The sequence below is a fragment of the Pongo pygmaeus genome, chromosome 19 (genome assembly GCF_028885625.2).
Source record: "Pongo pygmaeus isolate AG05252 chromosome 19, NHGRI_mPonPyg2-v2.0_pri, whole genome shotgun sequence".
In the NCBI taxonomy this organism is placed as follows: domain Eukaryota; kingdom Metazoa; phylum Chordata; class Mammalia; order Primates; family Hominidae; genus Pongo; species Pongo pygmaeus.
The window spans coordinates 44,698,887-44,713,495 of NC_072392.2; the positions used below are offsets into that span (position 1 = coordinate 44,698,887).

At 44.7% G+C, this 14,609-nt stretch overlaps 1 protein-coding gene across 2 annotated transcripts in view; it reads left to right on the forward strand.

The window, feature by feature from the left end:
• Positions 1-168: 168 nt before the first annotated feature.
• The window catches only part of SUPT6H (SPT6 homolog, histone chaperone and transcription elongation factor), a 40,223-nt gene continuing 25,782 nt past the window's right edge, over positions 169-14,609 (forward strand). Inside the window, exons 1-7 of one of the 2 annotated variants that reach the window (XM_054458693.2) lie at positions 169-334; positions 11,437-11,576; positions 12,347-12,505; positions 12,601-12,677; positions 13,031-13,223; positions 13,462-13,546; positions 14,218-14,491. In XM_054458693.2, the coding sequence (XP_054314668.1) occupies positions 11,468-11,576; positions 12,347-12,505; positions 12,601-12,677; positions 13,031-13,223; positions 13,462-13,546; positions 14,218-14,491 (897 nt within the window). In that variant the 5' untranslated portion in view covers positions 169-334; positions 11,437-11,467. Of the gene's footprint in view, positions 335-10,804; positions 10,864-11,124; positions 11,577-12,346; positions 12,506-12,600; positions 12,678-13,030; positions 13,224-13,461; positions 13,547-14,217; positions 14,492-14,609 lie in introns of those variants that run through there. The other variant, XM_063656076.1, reaches the window with a different exon arrangement.

Here is a 14,609-nt window from a genome sequence, read left to right on the forward strand (position 1 = left end):
GAGCGGCCTGAGAAACCGGCTGAGCCTGGTTACTTACGATACTCTCGCTCTCTTCCAGAGGCTCAGTGACAGCTGCCTTCCTGAGCCACTTCGGTTACCTTTCGCACCCACGGGACGAAAGCTTCCGAGAGCGGGAGGGAGAACAAGAAATGGCCCGCCCACTCTCGGTGACAGGGAGCCGGAAATGACGTAGCACGTTGACGCAGCAGCGGCGGCGGTGGCGGCGGAGGGGCTGTGCGGTGGGTCAGTGCTATCTTTTCCCAGTCTCGGTTCGACGACTCCATTTTCCTCGGTGGGGGCTTAGCGCACCGGAGGAGCGGCGGGCTTCAGACAGGTAAAGTTCCGACTGAAGAGCGTGTTTCTCGCAGGAGTCAGGTGGGGAACCGGGCTCCTAGGGCCTGGTCCCGTAAGGGAAGAGGCAATGGGGAGCCGTATGCGGGAAGAAGGGGGGGCCTGGCCTTCCCTGCTCTATGGTGGGAAGGGGGAGGAAAGCGCTGTAGTTGCTCAGAGTCTGAAAGCTTTTCCCAGGCCAGTGACACCCGGAACCCGTGAATTGGGTGGCACGTTGAATCAACAGGCTTCCTGGCATCCCGTCCTTCTCTCTGCAGGTTTTTAAAACTGGGCCACGCGAAAGGATTGGGGATGGAAGGGACCTGGGGCTTCTGAGCCAGGATCAGGTGACCGAGTTGTTTGTTCTGGGGATATGAATCCTACGGAGCTTTCAGCAGCTCGGCCATCAGGCTAGAGGGCGATGCCAAATTCCAGCTCTTTACATATTGCTGAATAATACAAATAGAACTTTTTGTAGATGGTGGCATCCTTCATCCCTTTCTAAAGATCGAAGGTCTTATAGAAGTCCTAAAGCCCGTCCATTCTCTATAGATTCATTTCCTCAAACGTTTGCCAGAGGCCTATCATGAACGTCAAAATTAGTTATTAAGTCAAAACTCTATCTTCTAGTTTCTACCTTTCTCCTCAGGCACTCCTTTGAACCAGCTGGAGAAGTTAATTTTTCTGGGTTGTTGCAAGAACTGATACTTATTTCAGAGGCCTAACATCTCTGAAAATACTTCCATGGAAATTCACTGTAATATCAAAAGTAAAAAGGGTGTATGAAGCTACATCATTAATGAGCATTAGGGAGTGTAAACAATATTGAATTTGATTAATTTCTTCGGAAAAATGTCTGGTTCCACTGTTTATCTGGAAGTTACCAGTTTGTAAGTCTTTGGTATTTTGATTACAGAAATATGACTGCTCTTCCATCAGCTGTGAATTTAGAGCCCTTTTTCACGAGTAATGTCCCTTTCACCAGTACAAGTACATTTTTATTCACTTGGCTTGTGTGGCTGCTAGATTGGATTAGCAGAGCCTTGCGACTCTAAGAGGTTTTAACTTCATCAGGAGATTAATTACATCAGAAAGTGGTACAGTCTGGAGAGGCTTAGTCAAATTTTACAGTTCTTCCTCTGAAAGCCTACCTAGTGTGGTGGAAACATATGATCTTTGTAGGCAAATACGTTTGCCCTGCTTCTATATTCTTGACCTTAATAAATGGCACTACCATCTGTCCTGCCTGTAATCCTTGTCTTCCTTCCTGTCCACTATTTCCCAATAAAATCAGTCACCAAATCCTGTCTCTCCCTGTAACTGTTCCCATCAGCATACAAATTATGTTCTGGTATCCTTCACATCCCTCTCCAACCACCCTGCCAGTTTTTTAAATTTCCACTCATAGATTTCTACCTGTACCAACTCAAATTTCTCACCTTTTATTCACTCTTCATTTTATACCAATCTGGCTTCTCTTCTGCCCACTCCATTTTTTTTTTTTTTTTTTTTTTTGGAGACAGGGTCTTGCTCTGTTGCCCAGGTTGGAGTGCAGTGGCCCCATCATAGCTCACTGCCACCTGGAACTCCTGAGCTCAAGCACTCCTCCTGAGGCAGCTTCTAGTAATCAAGTGCCACCGCATCTACTTTGCCCACTCCATTGAAGTTGCTCTTATCAAGGTCACCAGTGACTTCTATGTTGCCAAATCCAGTGGACACTTTGTTCTCATCTTACTCTGTCTCTGCAATATTCAACATAGTTACTCCTGTCGCCAAACTTTCATCTTGGCTTTATTGACATTTCGCTCTTGGATTTTCTCCATTTCTCTGGCTGTTCCTTCTGAGTCTCATTTGCTAGCCACTTTTGCTCTCACTATCTGATGTCTAAATGTTGGGGCTGGTCGCGGTGGCTCGCGCCTATAATCCCAGCACTTTGGGAGGTCCAGGTGGGCGGATCACTTGAGGTCAGGAGTTCACGACCAGGCTGGCCAGCATGGTGAAACCCCATCTCTACTAAAAATACAAAAACTACCTGAGTGTGGCGACAAGCCTGTAATTGCAGCTACTTGGGAAGCTGAGGCAGGAGAATCACTTGAACCCAGGAGGCAGAGGTGCAGTGAGCAGAGATCGTGCCACTGCACTCCAGCATGGGCAACAGAACAAAACTCCCATCTCAAAATATATCTATATCTACATATGTTGGAATTCTCACAGGAATCCTGAGCCCTCTACATGCTTCCCTTTAGGTAATCCAGCCCCATGGCTTTAATTACCACCCGAAAGTTGGCAACTCCAAAGTTTAAATCTCTAGTCCAGCCCTCTCCTCTGTGTTGCAGAATCACACGTCAAAAATGCCTGTTTAATTATCTCCATTTGGATATTTCTTAGGCACCCAAAGCTAACATAGCCAAAAGAAGTTTTGGTTTTCTCATCATTCCAAACCTTGTCTTCCCGTTTCACTGAGTGGTGCTCCTATCTGCAGGGTTACCAAAGATAGACCTCTGAGAATCATCTTTGTTCTTCTCCTTTACTACTCCTCTTCCCCAGTCTTTCAGTAAGTCTTGTCACTTCCACTTCCAGAATGTTTTTGTAATCTGTCTTCTATTCTCCATCTTCACTGCTACCACCTTATTCCAAGCCACCACCATCTTTTGCCTGGGCTACCACAACAGTATCTTCAGTTTTCCCTGGTTTCCACTCAGATCTTCCTCCAGTTCATTTTCCATGTAACAGAATTGGATCAGGGCAGATCATGTCATTTCCCTACTTAAAACTCTCCAGTGACTTTCTGTGGCCTTTACGCCATGGTATGCTTGAGCATACCTCTCCCTCATAGACTGCTGCCTTCACCTGCCATCAGCCTCAGGACATCACCTATTATATACCACGTTCTTGCCCACTTTCTCTACTGGAACCTCTCCTCCTAGTTCTACAGGTCATATCCTACCTATTGACATCTCAGCCTAAGTAAACTCACTTTAGGTGAGATGAGAATATGCATTTCCTTCTCGCTCTTAGAGCAAGGTTTATTTTATTTGTTGCCAATATGTCTCCTGCACCAGAATACAGGCATCCTAGGGGCATGGACCTAGTCTTGTACGTGCCTGGCATGTGGTAGGCACTCATTCAGTACATATTTATGCCAGGCATGGTGGTTCACGCCTATAATCCCAACACTTTGGGAGGCTGAGGCGGGCAGATCACCTGAGGTCAGGAGCTTGAGACCAGGCTGGCCAACATGGTGAAACCCCGTCTCTGTTAAAGATACAAAGAAAAAATTAGCTGGACGTGGTGGTGGGCGCCTGTAATCCCAGCTGCTTGGGAGGCTGAGGCAGGAGAATTGCTTGAACCCGGGAGGCGGAGGTTGCAGTGAGCCGAGATCGTGCCACTACACTCCAGCCTGGGCAATGGAGGAAGACTCTGTCTCAAAAAAAAAAAAAAAAAAAAAAAAATATATATATATATATATATATATATGTATGTATTTGTCCTAGCTACCTGGGAGGCTGAGGTGAGATTATGGCTTGAGCCCAGGAGGTGGAGGCTGCAGTGAGATGTAATCACACCACTGCACTCCAGTCTGGGTGACAGAGCAGGACTCCATCTCAGAAAATAATAAATAAGTTTTTGTTGGATTAGCAAGTAAATTAAGTTCAGTTCTGCATTTAAAACCCTGCAGTGGCTTCCCAGTGCCTAGATCCTTATGACTTCTCCTCCAACCCTTATGAACCATTCTTCCTCTCCTGAGCCTTCTTTGTACCTGTCACAGTACATGTGTTGTGCTAGAAGCACACGTCTCCGACATCACTCCCCAAACCATCTCCAAAGAAGCCAGCTCCTCTGCTGAACTAATTCCTCCATACTCTTAAGGTCTTTGTTTAAAGTCACTTCCTCAAAACCAGGTTAGGTTGTCTTATTACAGGATCCCATGCTTTCCTTGTCATCAATTCTCTAAATCAGGGGTCACAAACTAAGGCCTGTGAGCCAAATAAGGTCGCCCCCATTCATTTACATATTATGTATGCTGTGCTACAGTGGCAGATCTGGCCCTATAGAGAAAAGGAAAGGTTTGCCAACCCCTGTGCTAGAGCAGGAACTATGCGTTCCCCAATGTGTGTACCACGAGGTTCAGTAACTGTTAATCTCTCTTTGTGTTGCAGGGGTTCTGAATCTGGTTACATATTTCAGTTGTGCTCTTCTTTAGCCCTTACCCTGTTTCTCTAAAGAAATGTGGGAAAAAAAGGAATACTTTTTTTTTTTTTTTGAGATGGAGTCTCGCTCTGTCACCTTGGCTGGAGTGCAATGGCATGATCTTGGCTCACTGCAAGCTCCGACTCCCAGGTTCAAGCGATTCTCCTGCCTCAGCCTCCTGAGTAGCTGGGATTACAGGCGTGCACCACCACGCCCGGCTAATTTTTGTATTTTTAGTGGAGACAGGGTTTCATCATGCTGGCCAGGCTGGTCTCGAGTGTCTGACCTCAAGTGATCAGCCTGCCTCAGCCTCCCAAAGTGCTGGCATTATAGGCATGAGCCACCGCGCCCGGCCGAATAAATAATATTTTTAAATGAACAAAATTAACTTTTTCTGTATTTTAACATCTTGACTTCATGTAATTAGGTTTTCAGGGTTTTTTAAATTACAAAGAGTTCTGAATTCCAGATTTAAAAGGACTTAAGTAGACTCTAAATACTTTTATTTATTAAACTTCAGGTTTTGAAATTCCAAATTGGATATTCACTTATGGATACCTTTGGAATAGTCCTAGTCCCTTGCCCATAAAATATAGGATACAAGTGTAATCCCAGCACTATGGGAGGCCAAGACGGGCGGATCACAAGGTCAGGAGATTGAGACCATCCTGGCTAACATGGTGAAACCCCGTCTCTACTAAAAATACAAAAAAAAAAAAAAAAAAAATTGCTGGGCATGGTGGTGGGCGCCTGTAGTCCCAGCTACTTGGGAGGCTAAGGCAGGAGAATGGTGTGAACCCAGGAGGCGGAGCTTGCAGTGAGCCAAGATCATGCCACTGCACTCCAGCCTGGGTATCTGAGCGAGACTCTGTCTCAAAAAAAAAAAAAAAAAAAAAAATATATATATATATATATATATATATATATATATATATATATATATATGATACAAGACAAAGTGGAATGTCTTATAGCTTAAACTCCACCCTAGACTTCTGGGACTGTTCTTCAGAGCACCACGCCTAAATGTTTGCTCATGTTGCCTTTTTCCAGACTGTTTTCTTAAATCCTCTTTTATTCAGGCATTACCTTTTCTCAGATATTCCCCAACCTTCCCATTGCTCTCATAGTCCAGTTATATAACTTAACATAACCCTATTGTGCTTTGTCATAACGTTATTAACAAGTTTTTTGAGATAGATTGTGAACTCCACCAAGATTGTGAACTTCACCAGGATCGGAAGCATATTTTACTCATTTTTGTATACCCAAGTCCCAGCACAGAGCTTGACTCTAAAAAAAAAAAACCAGCAAATGTTAATTGAATCTGCAAAGTGGAAGGAATTAACAGACTAGATCTCTTTTCACTCTGGTCTCCTCTTAATTGCCTCCTACAACTTCTTGTTCAAAGGGAGGGACTGCAGAGGGCCTCCCTTGTGGCAACCTGATCACAGTTCCATTCCTCTTCCAGCGAATGTCATGGTAACCACCAGCCTCTCCCTTTGAGCCACATCTTGTTCTGCAGCTGTGCTTCTGCCTAGAGAAACCTCTCCCTCCATCTCCCCACTGCCCTTCTAGACCTATTCCAGTTGCAAATTTAATTTACAGTGTGAGTATGGGGAAAATTTTAAGAGCGTAAGTGCTAAATACAACATCCAGACTACATCAGGCTCATCATAGATACCACATATTAATAATAATCATGTACAAATAAATACATTAGTGTCTTTATTCTAGAGTAGTTCCCGCTTGTCAGTCTCAGACTGCAGTAGCACTGCAGTCTGCACATCTAGCTCCTGCAAGTTGCAGCAAGTCAGAATTGCTTCTGGCACACCTCTTATAACTGGAAGTCTTGGTATTGAGCTAGATTGGAGGCGTTCCCCAGCTATAGCATAGTGTGTGCTTTATTGCTAACCTAGGCGATGGGAAGAAAGACAACACAGCTATCTTTCCAAGCTGTGTGCAGCATGGAGCACCAGCTGCCCTTGAGACAGAAGAAAGCTGTTGTTTTCATCAGGTAGGCTGTGTGTTTCTTTGTTAAGTAGGCTGAGGGGCATCTGGTCTGCAGGAGCTGGCATTTAATTTGAAGATGTTGAGGCCTTAAAAGATTGAACTTGTGGGTCTGATAGCCTAATTAAAACAAGCTATGTGTGGGGGCTGCCGTACTCAAATCTATTTTTAATGGCTCAGTTCAGGGCTGAGGGGGAGCAATGTCAAAATTAAAATTAGAGCTCCAGATTTAATTGGCAGAAGTTTAAGACTTTCACTTTTGGCAGTGCTCAAGCTAAATGACCTTAAGGATAGAGATCTTGGGGGCATGGGAGAGCATCACCCTAACCCCTAGGCTTACTATACCGCAGCTCTTTAGGGTCTTTACAGTCATTCCTCAACTTTTTGGACTCAGGACCCTTTTATACTCTTAAAACTTATTTAGGACTCCAAAGGCATTTTGTTTATGTGAGTTATATCCTTTGATATTTACCAGATTCAAAATTAAAACTCAGTGAGACATTTAAAAATATTTATTGATTTATTTTAAAGTAGTAAACAATAATACTTTTTATGAATAACAATAGTTTTTTTGGGTTTTTTTGTTTGTTTGTTTTGAGACAGAGTGTCGCCCAGGCTAGAGTGCAGTAGCACCATCTTGGCTCACTGCAACCTCTGCCTTCCAGGTTCAAGCAATTCTCCTGCCTCAGCCTCCCGAATAGCTGGGACTACAGGCGCCTGCCACCATACCCAGCTAATTTTTCATTTTTAGTAGAGGCAGAGTTTCACCATGTTGGCCAGGCTGGTCTCAAACTCGTGACCTCAGGTGATCAGCCCGCCTCGGCTTTCCAAAGTGCTGGGGTTACAGGCATGAGCCACAGCACCCGGCCAAATAATAATAGTTTTTAAAACAAAACATTTTAGTAAGAATGGACTGGGTGTGGTGGCTCACTCCTGTAATCCCAGAACTTTGGGAGGTCGAGGCAGGTGGATCACTTGAGCTCAGGAGTTCGAAACCAGCCTGGCTATAATCCCAGAACTTTAGGAGGTCGAGGCAGGTGGATCACTTGAGCTCAGGAGTTCGAAACCAGCCTGGCTATAATCCCAGAACTTTAGGAGGTCGAAGCAGGTGGATCACTTGAGCTCAGGAGTTCGAAACCAGCCTGGCTAACATGGTGAAACTTCGTCTTAAAAAATAAATGAATAGGCCAGGCGTGGTGGCTCACGCCTATAGTCCCAGCACTTTGGTAGGCCAAGGCAGGTGGATCACTTGAGGTCAGGAGTTCGAGACCAGCCTGGCCAGTATGGCCAAACCCCATCTCTACTAAAAATATAAAAATTAGCCGGACGTGGTGGTGAGCACCTGTAGTCCCACCTACTCGGGAGGCTGAGGCAAGAGAATCGCTTGAACCCAGGAGGCGGAGGTTGCAGTGAGCCAGGATCGTGCCATTGCACTTCATCCTGGGTGAGAGAGCAAGACTCTGTCTCAAAATAAGTAAATTAAGTAAGAATGACATTTTTTGTTTTTTAGTACAATGTTTTAATGTCTGCCCTAACAGAATACAGCTGTGTTCTCATATGTTTTTGCATTCAGTCTGTTGTGATAACCACATGTCATATAACCTCTGGAAAACTCCCCTCTACACTCCTGAGAGAACAGAGGGACTGGCCCCTGGACCACGCCCTGAAAACTATTGATAGTTGTGGTACTGTCAACCATGAAGAGTCAGACAGACCTCAGCACTTACAGATGATAGTTTTGTCACCTTGAACAAATGACTACATCTCTCTGAGTCTGTTTCCTCCTCTGTTGAGAGAGAAGTGTGCTGTAACTCATAGGACAGTGTAGGGATTAATAGAATACTTGTTCCCCTTGATAGGGACATAAAATAGTAGGATATTTGTTAGTGTCTGGCACTTGGTAGGTGTGTAATAAGCATTATTCCTCAGGGTACTTTTTAAAAAATTGCTTAAAATACCCGAGAGAGACCCATATTATTTTGGTTGGGTTCTGTGTGTGTGTGTGTGTTGTGAGTTTATTGTCCAGTTCTCTTCCTATGCCTGTTCTGTGTGTCTGTAGTAATATATAAAATGATTTTATGGTCCTTATTTTCATATTTCTCCCTCTAGGAGACATTCCAACTCTTTGAAAATGAAAAATCCGGCCAGGCGTGGTGGCTCACGCCTGTAATCCCAGCACTTTGGGAGGCTGAAGCGGGCAGATCACCTGAGGTCAGGAGTTCAAGACCAGCCTGACCAACATGGAGAAACCCCCTCTCTACTAAAAATGCAAAATTAGCCAGCATGGTGGTACATGCCTGTAATCCCAGCTATTCGGGAGGCTGAGGCAGGAGAATCGCTTGAACCCAGGAGGTGGAGGTTGCGGTGAGCCGAGATCACGCCATTGCACTCCAGCCTGGGCAACAAGAGCGAAACTCCATCTCAAAAAAAAAAAAAGAAAGAAAATGAACAATTCTCTTCAAATCCCCAGCTCTTAGCAGAGTATATGTACATGGTAGGCATTCAGTTAGGTTTGTGGAAAGAATGGCATCTGAAACCTCAACCGAAAATTGAACATTCCCCCTCCCTCCTATACCTTCAGTTTTGTTTTCTTGAGTTTAGTTAATCTCAAGTTCATTGGTTATAGTATTGATTGAGCTCTGTAAGGGCAATTTTGAGGAGAATTAGAGCCACAGAACTTAAGGCACCTTCAGGTAGCCATTAGCCACCCTTCTCTTCTCTCCCCTCCCACTGCCATCTTTAACTGGGAAGATGGCAGCAATATGAAAATGTAAGTAGTTTATTTAACAGACACTTAATAGTTGCTAATTTATTGCTAATGTGTTGCAGCACACTTGAAGGGATATAGCTTTTCTGGTACAGAATCACAGAGTGCCTTATAATGCTTCTTGTATTGCCATTTATGTTTTCATGATTTTTATTAGTCCCTCCATTGGATATGTTCTTTATCTTCCAGAAGCTTGTAGTCTAAGTGGGAGAAAGGTACATGGGATATATCCCATAGACCGTTTTACTGGACAGGGTGAGGAGTGATGCTGAGTGTGTCAGCAGCCAGCTTTAGGGTTCCACAATGGAATCTTGTTGTGATGATGTGTGCTGTTTTTTAAGTCCTACTCAAGGCCCATCAAGCTCCATGTTACAGTTCTTGAAGATCCCTACTGTCGTTTCCAGGCTTTGGATGAGTCTGAAAGCAGGGAAGTGGAAGATAAAGTTGGGGTTGGTTGGTACAAAATTACAGAATGCTAAGGAAAATTAGGCTCAGGATTCAAATTCAAACTCAGTTAACCCATCTTGAAACAATAGGTTCTTTCCCCTATGTCATGTAATATTCTCAACTGTCCTCTAAGGTAGGTAGCGCTATTACCATTTTCTAGGTTAAGAGAGTGATATTCAGGCGTGTCCAATAATTTGCTTAAGTTTATGTTTAGCTGATAGGGTATGAAACCAGGATTTGATTTCTACTCTTGAGCCCAGCAGTCTTTCCATTTAACCATGTTGCCTTTATTTTGTAGGACATGGAAGCCTTTCAAGATTTTTTACCTGCAAGGGGAGTAAATGATAAAAATAGGCCCTTTTTGGACCCAAATGCTCCCAACCAGTACTCACACAAATCGGCTCAAGTTCATGAAGTATTTGTGTGTTTAATCTATTGAAAAGAGATTTTGCTTTTGACTTTGCTAATAAGTATGAATAGTGTATGTAAATATATGAAAGTGTATGTAAATATATGAAACCTTTTATAAAGTTGGCACTTACTGTTTCCAAGCCTCCTAGGAGCAGATCACATAATCCCACTCTACCACCATATCCCCACTTAATTGTCCCTACATTAGTTTCTTTCCTCATTTGCCCATTCCTGTCTTTAAATGGTAAGTGAGGTAAAACTCTGGGGAAGAGAGATGATACATATACAAGTCTGGTATAATTGCCTTCTTTTTCTTTTCTTTTTGTTTCTTTTTTTTTTTTTGAGATAGATTTTGCTCTTGTTGCCCAGGCTGGAGTGCAGTGGTGCAATCTCAGCTCACTGCAACCTCCACCTCCTGGGTTCAAACCATTCTCCTGCCTAAGCCTCTGGAGTAACTGGGATTACAGGCACCTGCCACCATACCCGGATAATTTTTGTATTTTTAGTAGAGACGGGGTTTCACCGTGTTGGTCGAGCTAGTCTCGAACTCCTGACCTCAGGTGATCCACCTGCCTTGGCCTCCCTAAGTGCTGGGGTTATAGGAGCGAGCTACCACGCCTGGCCTAATGGCTTTTTTTTTTAGATGGAGTCTCATTCCATCGCCAGGCTGGAATGCAGTGGCACAATCTGCAACCTCCACCTTCCAGGTTCAAGAGATTCTCCTGCCTCAGCCTCCCGAGTAGCCTGGCTTTTGCCTTCTTTTTAAAAGTACGTATGAGGCCGGGTGCGGTGGCTCACACCTGTAATCCCAGCACCTTGGGAGGCCAAGGTGGGCAGATCACCTGAGGTCAGAAGTTCAAGACCAGCCTGGCCAACATGTTGAAACCACATCTCTTCTAAAAGTAGAAAAATTAGCCAGGCATGGTGACGCACGCCTATAATCCCAGCTACTCGGGAGGCTAAGGCAGGAGAATCACTTGAACCCAGGAGGCGAGGCGGAGGTTGCAGTGAATGGAGATTGCGCCACTGTACTCCAGCCTGGGTGAAAGAGTGAGACGCCACCTCAAAAAAAAAAAAGTACATATGAGAGAAGCAATGCTGGGAGGAGTGGATAATGAAGAGTTGGAACCATCTGATTCTTCTTTTGTTCTCCCCAAGTGGGAATGTTGAGTGGGCAGAGCAGTGGCAGGTTGCTAACAGGCAGTTTGTGGGAAGGTTTAAGAGCCCTCTGTACAATCATGTGTCCCTTTTTTTTATCCTTCACTCTTTTCTTTCCCTAGTTGTCTTCAGGCAGAGTGAGAAGCTGCAGCAATGTCTGATTTTGTGGAAAGCGAGGCTGAGGAGTCAGAGGAAGAATACAATGATGAAGGCGAGGTGGTACCCCGAGTCACCAAGAAATTTGTGGAAGAGGAGGATGATGGTGAGGAGGCCCCAGCCTCAAGCTTCTCCCCACTATTGCTAAGCTTTGGATAGTTGGATTCTTGCTGATGAAAGGCTCAGGCTCAGCACAGAAGTTATCACACATGAGGTACCAGCTTGAGAACTTTCAGTCATTCTTAGCAGATACTAACTGAGCATCTGTCTATATGCCAGGCACTAGGCCTGGAACTAGAAATATAAAACAACAAAGATCCAGCTATTATGGAGTTTACTTTAGTTGGGGGGTGGTTGATAATAAATCAATAGATAAGTCTGTATATAATACTTTCTGTTTTTAGACCTAGCATTGTTGATATTTATTCACCTAGTTTCCTATTTCTCTGGCCAAGCCCAGTCTTTAGAATTGTCAACAGAGTAGAACCACGAAATGACTTCAAAGGGGTAAAGGGACGTACAAGTTTTATCAAAGGAATTATGGCAAAAAAAGGAATATAGCTGCTGAGTTTACAAACAGTAAAACAAAGTTATTGGTGGCTATAATAATCTAGTAATGATTTTGAGAAGCCAAAGTGACCAGGAAGATCATCCTGCCCAAAGACAGATGGTGAATGTAGGGGAAAAAAACATTCTTTCCAGATGCTGCTACTCTTAAGTCAATGGCTGTGTTTTGCATCTTTACATGAGGCAGAAGAGTTAACATGGCACCCAGGTCATTAGGTGCAGATCAAATGGATAATCACATTAAACAAGTTACCCTGAACCTCTAGCCTGTTTTTCAGTCTCCATGCCTCAAACATGCATGTCTTCCAGATGAGGAGGAGGAGGAGGAGAACCTAGATGATCAGGATGAGCAAGGCAACCTGAAAGGCTTTATCAATGACGATGATGATGAAGATGAAGGGGAGGAGGATGAGGGCAGTGACTCTGGTGATTCAGAAGATGATGTTGGCCACAAGAAGAGAAAACGCAGTGAGTAGTCTGTTGTTGGCTCAAGTGAGGCTTGGGTGGAGGTTGTAGCAGAAAAGGGCCACCCCATCACCATGGGCAACACTTTGTTTCTTCAGCCTCTTTTGATGACCGCCTGGAGGATGATGATTTTGACCTCATTGAGGAGAATTTGGGTGTCAAAGTCAAAAGAGGAGTAAGTGTCATTCTTTGTCTTTGTCCCTGGGGGGTGAAGGAAAAAGCCCTGGAAATTTCAATGTCTCTGGGTGAGAAGGCACACGCAGGACAGTTTGGAGAACATTAGAGCACGGTGTTCGGTATCATTGTACTACGGAGCCTAGATTTGCATCCCAGATCTGGGTGCCTGTTAGAGAAAGTCTTGTCCAAGTTTCAAGGATGGGCTTTGAGGCTACAAGAGCATCACTTAGCATGTTCTTTCCCATCTCTCTTGGTCAGAGTAATTGTGGGAAGAAGGGAGTGAGACTGGAGATTTGGTATCCGTATGCCAGACTCCTCAGATCCTGATAAGGCAGGTTTTCCCACCCCTAGCAAAAGTACCGGCGTGTCAAAAAAATGTCAGATGACGAGGACGATGACGAGGAGGAATATGGCAAGGAGGAACATGAAAAAGAAGCTATTGCGGAAGAAATCTTCCAGGATGGGGAAGGGGAAGAAGGGCAGGAGGCCATGGAGGCCCCCATGGCTCCTCCAGAGGAGGAGGAAGAAGATGATGAGGAGTCAGGTATGTTATATTGGGCAGGGAAGCCAGTGTTTGGATGGGTGTTGGGATTTCCTGACCCATGGGAACAGGATGGAAACCATTCTTTAGCTACATCCCCCAGCATTTGACGCAAAGAAGTTCCTTTTCAGGAGCTTCCCTTCTGTTTTGCTCACTGGCCACTCACATAGTAGGAACCAAAGCAATTTAGTCCTGGCTGAGCCCCTGACTCTGAGCCCCAACCCCTCCTTTTCCTACCCAGATATTGACGACTTCATTGTGGATGATGATGGACAGCCTCTGAAAAAACCTAAGTGGCGGAAAAAGCTTCCTGGATACACAGACGCGTGAGTGGGGTCTGGTACATGGTGGGGATAAAGTGATTGAGTGGGCCCAGTCAGGAAGGAGGAGGTCAGAGGCCTTTGCCAAAAATGGGGCATTCCTAGCTTGCAGCCATTTTGCTTCCCTGCCTCAAATAACCTCTACCAGGCAGTGATTTCAGACTGCTTCTGGAAGCCCTGGGAGCTGTCTCTGCACTCTAGGGCTACTGTGGGATTGGAGTAGAGTCCCACATGGGCAAGGCTGCAGCGTTCCTCTTCAGCCTATAGCTCCATGTTTATTCAATTATATATATATTGACATTCTTAATATAATTTTGTTGGAAGACAAATGCCCGTGTCACAATTTACAAATTTGAAAGCTTTTGCTCTAAGGGAATACTGTAATGCCTTAGCAGAAGATGGGTCCGCTGAGCAAGATACAGACCCGTTTGCTCTGTTGCTATTTGATTGCTGTCACTTGAAGGTGCCAAAGATGAGCTTTTTATTCTTCCATATACAACAGTTTGCCCAGAAATATCCCCCAATGAAGCCTTTCGTCCACAGTGAATATGGTTATTTTGTTTACCTTCCTCCTAACCCTCTCAGTTCCCTTGGGACAAGTAAAGGATCTATGCAAGGGCTGCATTTCTCTCCTCTCACCTGAACCTGAGCCAACTGCCTCTTGCTGCCACCTACAGGGCCCTGCAAGAAGCCCAGGAAATCTTCGGTGTGGACTTTGACTATGATGAATTTGAGAAATACAATGAGTATGATGAAGAACTGGAGGAAGAGTATGAGTATGAGGATGATGAGGCTGAGGGTGAAATCCGAGTGCGCCCCAAGAAGACCACCAAGAAGCGTGTGAGCCGTAGGAGCATCTTTGAAATGTATGAGCCCAGTGAGCTAGAAAGCAGCCACCTCACAGATCAGGACAATGAAATCCGAGCCACTGACCTGCCTGAGAGGTTCCAGGTAAAAAACCACCAGCCTCCGCTCTTCTACCAATCCATAATTACCTTGTAGCCAAGAAATAATCTAGCAAAAGTCTGGCATTGAGTATCCAGCACAGGCTTTGAACCTCATCTCACCC